This window comes from Peromyscus eremicus, chromosome 17, assembly GCF_949786415.1.
Source record: "Peromyscus eremicus chromosome 17, PerEre_H2_v1, whole genome shotgun sequence".
In the NCBI taxonomy this organism is placed as follows: Eukaryota; Metazoa; Chordata; class Mammalia; order Rodentia; family Cricetidae; genus Peromyscus; species Peromyscus eremicus.
Window position 1 is genome coordinate 22,914,537 of NC_081433.1, and position 6,000 is coordinate 22,920,536.

The following is a 6,000-nucleotide window of genomic DNA, read 5'->3' on the forward strand; positions in this document are numbered from 1 at the left end:
TCAAAAAAATCAAGAACTATATTAATCACATTAAAAAGCTTTCCTGTGCAGAGGAGGATATGGGCATTGGTATACAGGAGAAAAGTAATTAAATAAGTCAACAAGCAGGAGAGAGGAGGAGGACTCCAGGGAGAACTAGGCTCCGTCTTAAGTGTGCTGCTATATTGTTTTGGGATAGTACTTAGAACGCCACTTCCCGTCTCTGTAAAACATGGTGGTTGTATTTGTTGCATTTGATTGACTGGAGAATTCAGTGAGACTGTCTCAGCTAGTACCTGGTAGAGTGTCCAGTGCATAGAATAGTCTCAGTACATGTTGATACTTTCCCCTTGGACACTTCAACCACACAACTGCTGAGACTGTGGAGGGAAAGTATTAGCTTTATGGAAAGTGTGCTGTGTCCTACTGTTGAGTGGCAGGAATGTGGGGACTGTATTTCCTTACTGTATGTTTTAAATTCTTTCTCCCCTCCCCTCCATGCAGGGCTTACCACCCAGACAATGGAAGGCGGACGTTAGCCACCTGAGCTGCCCAGAACCCGCCTTGTTCACCTTCTTATCTCCAGCTTCTCCGACCCTGCGTGGGAGATCATTGAGGGAGCTGTGGCTCCCCAGCTTTCAGCAGTCTAAGAAAGAAGCCCAGGCGCTAAGGTGGCTGGTGGATAGGAATCGAAATTTTTCATCGGAAGAGTTTTGGGCCCTAGTATTTAAAGACTAATGTTAAAAGATACTAGAATGACAGAATTCGATTAATTTTCTTGGATGCCTTAATGTTTGGAGAGAACAGCTATTCTGTTGAGCAGCCATTAGAATAAGAATTAATTGCATCAGTTCTCACAGAGAGCCCTGTCAAATAATAGCTGTGAATTACTTTTAGGGGTTGCCTCTATATTTTTATACTAAAAAAAGTTAAGACTTTTTAGAATGGACATTGGTTGCCTTCAGTTTATGTGTTTGGACCCACGGACTCGCTGTCTCCTGTGGAACCTGACCTAAGGTCAAGTGCTTTCGTAGCTGCAGACCTAGCTGTGGATGTGTGATACTCACTGCCCTGTCAGCACCTCATTGGTATTTGGCAAGCCCAGTTTCTTGATGTTGAGAGTGAAGGAAACGCTTTAGAACTTGGCCGTGAGAGATTCCAGCTGTTGTTCTCAGGGATGTGAGTGAGGAAGGAAGGCTGTGTCAAGCATCTCTGTTCTCCCAGTCCGAAGGACACATGCATGTCTTCCTTTGTCTCTACACCTCCAAGTCACCCCGCTAGCGAAGGGGCTCTAGCTGGCCCAAGCATAGCGGACATGGCTCTGGCAGGCCTTGACCATCCCTGCTCCCTCTGCCTTGCTGAACTGTTAGATTACATCTCCAAAGCTAGCCTCCAAGGTCTGTTGCCTTATTTGGCCACTTCCTGCCCCTGAGGAGGACCACCAAGGTCCAGCTATCAAACTATTGAAGTCCAACAATCAAAAGCCCCCTTTTAGCTGCCCTAATTAACATGCCCAATCAAAATTAAACACCTCACCCTAACATGGGGTTTCCCTTTATTTCTTTATTTGCCCATGGGTCTCCTCTCTATCCAGAGGCAGTCCTTTGTCCCTCTGAGACAAATACCCCTTCCCCCCTCTCCCTTATATCCTTCCCTTCCCCCTCATCCTCTCTCCCTTGTCTCTGTCTCTTATTCCCTGTCCTCTGTCCCTCTGGGGCAAATAAATCTCCTTTGTGCTGAGAACTTGGTCTTGGGCTGTCTTGTGCTGACTTCGAGGTCCTTTCAACTAGCCTAGTCTATATTCTCTTTACTTGTGGCCTCCTCCCATTTCTCTCTGAAGTGGAATTTTCTATAAAGACATGACTCCCAGTTTTCCCTTCAGTGAGATGTCACTAATTGTTTCTTACGCTATGGCGCAGGAGAGGAAGAATTGTCATATTCATGGCAAACAGCCGTTTATTTTGATCAAGGTGAGGGAAGTGAACGCCCTGGCTGGGCTCTCCTTGGGTCCAAGTTGATTGTCATTAGGATGATGCAGACAGCCTGTCATGGTAGGCAGGCAGTCTGCTGAGGGGTGTTTCCTGGTTTCTAATGCTGTCAGAGAAGGTTCAGCCATATTGTCTGGTTACCTCCTGGAGCTCTCTGAAAACAAGGAGAAACAACACTGGCTTTCATTCCATTAGATGGTAAGGAGACGCTGGTCCACACAAAGGCCTCTTGGTGACTGTTGTGTTGGTTTCTGTGTTCTTAACTGTGGGAATACATAAGCATTGCCCTCCAGCTGTGTCGTCCAGCCTACAAGAAATGATGAAAAATAACTCATTCTTGATGGGCAGTAGGGTCACCTTGCTGTGGGAGAACCTGTCTGTGGAGAGGGGTTCTCCTCAACCCTACATCTGTCATTAATTCCACATGACTTTAGGCAAGTCTCTTAACCTCCTTGGGCCTTGGGTTTTATATCTTAAGAAATGATTGAGCTGATCTTTGAGGTGGTAACGTTCTTTCATTCCTCATGAAAATTTAAGATGTTTAATTTTATAGGCCCTTTTACTGATGTGGGAATAAACTGCCTTAGATGTGTGTTGTTCAATAGAAGTATATTTTTCAGAGAACAGAGCATATGTATTTTACTTATTATTGGGAATGGAGGGGATTCTCTACCATTTTATCTAATAACATCAAAGCAGTAAAGGTTTGAAAGGGGTTGCTGGTGTAAGGCCAGGCTTTAAACTGTATACTGAATGAAGTGGAGTTCTTTCTGAATCCTCGAAAATGGTCTGCAAAAGGAATTATGCCTTTGACGAAATAATGTAGTAGTTTTACTTTCTCTCCATAAATGTCTACAACAAATGCTTAGTTCTCCACGTGTGTCTTTAATCTCAGTATTTCGGGAATTATTAACATTTTCAAGAACTTCAAATATGATGAGTATGACAAATATTTATTAAAAAATATGATTCCCCCACCTCTCCCAATGTCCCTGCTGTGTCCATTCCTCCTAACTTTGTCTTTTAAGAATATATTAGAACACACTAAATCCAGTCAGTTCAAATCATATGTGCATGGGTGAGGGGCCATCCATTGGCTTATAGGAACACTGTCAGTGGCCACGTTCTCTCTCGTAGAAGCTCCGTTGTTAACAGCCTGGAGATCATCTCTCCCACTTGTGCGGGGATTTCGACTGACGTGATCTCGTGCAGGTCTTGTACAGGTAACACAGGCTGCTGTGAGTTCGTCCCTGTGATAGCGATGCCATGTCTAGCGGACAGAATTTCACAACACTCCTTCCGGCCTTCAGGCTTTTACATTCTTTCTATCCCATTTCCTCAATGTTTGCTGAACCTTCACTGGGGCAGGTGTTTGAGATAGAGGTCCCATTTATGGCTGAGCACTTAGCCTTTTATTCTCAGTACGTTGACCAGTTAGTTGCACATCTCTCCAGTGACTGCTGCCCACTGCTAAACGAAGTTTCTTCCACTAAGGTTCTGTTACAGGTATAAACAAAATTTATTTCATTTTTAAAGATAAGTAAATACATTTTTTTCTAGAATTTTGTACATGAGTACACTGTATTTACATCATTTCCACCCATCTTTGTCCCCTAATTCTTCTTCCCCTCACTCACTTTCAAATTCTTGACTTGTTTATGTATAATTATTAATGTTATGCATACACACATATATGTATATATAACCTACTAAGCTCATTTAGTGTTGTTTGTATGTTCATGTGTTTAGGGCTGACCACTTGATACTGGATCACCTGTCAGGGGTCTTGTACCTAGAGAGAACGGATTTTCCCTCTCTCAGCAGCCACTGACTGTAGTTCTTTATCTAGGGATGGGCCCTTGTGTAGTTTCGCCCATCTCCACTGGCATGTTCACTGGTGTGGTCATTATGCAGGTCATGTTTGGGCAACCATTCTGTTGAGGTTTCATGGGTGCAGAATCCCTGTTGTATCTAGAAGACACTGTCTTGTACCAGGTATCATGGTCCTCTGGCTCTTACTATCTTTTTGTTTTTTTTCTAATTGAATTGTCTTTCATACAATATATTCTGACCTTGCTTTCCCCTCCTCCTCCTCCCAGATCTTCCTCACTTTCCCACCCACCCAGTTCTATGACTTTGCTCTAAAATAAATAAATAAGTAAATAAATAAATAAATAAATAAATAAATAAATAAATAAACAAATAAACAAGAAACACCTCCAAAACCCCACAAAAACTGAAAACAAAATATACAAGCAAAACACCAACAAGACAAAAAAAAACAGCAAAATGAGACAAGAAGTCTACAAAAATGTCTTTAAGTTTGTCTTATGTTGGGCAACTACTCCTGGGCATGGGGCCTACCCTGAAGTGTGGTTGATATACCCAGTGAAACTGCAATGGGGAAAGCTAATTTTTCCTTTGCCAGCACTTATCAATTAGATGTAGCTTCTTGGTTAGTGGGTGGGAACCTGTGTCCACTTCCCCTGCTCAGTGTTGTGTGGTACATGTACTTATTGGGGCTTAATACCCCATGTTCACTTATTCTCTGTATTTTAACCACTTGTGGGTCTCTAGAGTAGCCTTCTATGATGATGCTCCCCCGTTGGGATGAGAATTACCATTATCTGTGGGTATAATAACAAATGTTAGAATTCAGCTAGAAGCTGTATTGATTTAGGAAGATGGTAGTAGTGAGTTCACCTCTTGGTTCTGTGTCCTCTCCAGCATGAGTTCCTTAAGTCCAATTAGTTTCCATCAAGATATAAGTGCTACTATTGCATATTTCATATCATCTTGTTCCATCATAGATCTTTTGTGTCTACACTTCATTGGAGTATATCACTAGGAACTTTTATATGAAATAAAATCTTTGATTATGCAATACCCCTCCCAATTGTGGACGATGGAGAAGAGGGAATTTCATGGGATTTAAAACTGGATGGAGTACAGGGCTGGAGAGATGGCTTAGCTGTTAAAGGCTAGACTCACAACCAAAACTATAAAATACAAGTACAGAAAAAAAAAAAAAGCAGTTTGGTACTCGGTACATAAAGTAAAATAATAGTAGTGTGTTTGCTCATGTCAAACCTCTTTCTGAACTCAGGTCTCTGTAACTGGAGACTAGTCTAGCTGTGGGACACCAAAGAGATGTTTCTTTGTGCAGTGGATAGTAGTTAACACAGAAACTCTGGTTAACTAACTGGTCAAAGTGCAGAGAATGGATGTCAGTGGAGGGCTCGGCTACAAATGGGACATGTACATCACACCTTTCCCCAAGGCTCGGGAACATTGAGGAACAGGAGGCGGAAAGCTTATAAGAGGCAGAGGTCAGGGAAGACTGAAGTGAAATGGTATCCTCTGAACATTACAGGACTGCTGTATTCTTGAACTCACAGAAACTCTGGCTGCCAGCACAAGATCAAATCAGTCATTCTGGCATGGAGGGTGAATGGATTCTTGAGCCCTGACCAGCAACCAAAGAGCTGTGGACACTTGATGTAGTCTAGGGAAGGGAGAGTTATTTTCCTCAATGGCTTGGATCCTGGTAGGTTAGCCATGCTCATGTGGGTCATTCCATACCTTGGACTATATGTAGAGCATTAATTGGATTCTGTGGGTTATTGAAAAATGAGGACATGACATTGTGGGGCATAGGAGGTCAGGTGTATTTGGGAAGATACAGGGATAGGACTTGTGGGTAAATACCATCAAAATACATTGTATGAGGTTTTCAAAGAATTAATAAAAACATTTTTAATGGAACACATTTCAATGCAAATAAATGTGGTATTATGGGACTTTTATGTGCCCATAGATTTGAGACTTATGTGCTTCAAGGCTTATTTTTATTAGGTTTTCCTTAATAAGATGCCTTCTTGCGCCTGACAATTGCTGTTATAGTGTGAGAAGTGTCTCCTAATCTAACAGGCCTCTTGTCTGCAAATAAGAGCCACACTCTGAATGTCTAAGTGTACCTTGCCTGTGTTGGTGCTATCATGCCATGCTTCTCTTTGCCTCACTCTCAGTGAAC

The 6,000-nt window shown here is 42.4% G+C and overlaps 1 protein-coding gene across 1 annotated transcript in view; it reads left to right on the forward strand.

The window, feature by feature from the left end:
* The window catches only part of Fut10 (fucosyltransferase 10), a 73,192-nt gene extending 70,327 nt beyond the window's left edge, over positions 1-2,865 (forward strand). The window contains exon 5 of the mRNA XM_059244382.1: positions 484-2,865. Coding sequence (XP_059100365.1) covers positions 484-717 — 234 coding nt within the window. The 3' untranslated portion in view covers positions 718-2,865. The remainder of the gene's footprint in view (positions 1-483) is intronic.
* The last annotated feature ends 3,135 nt before the right edge of the window (positions 2,866-6,000 follow it).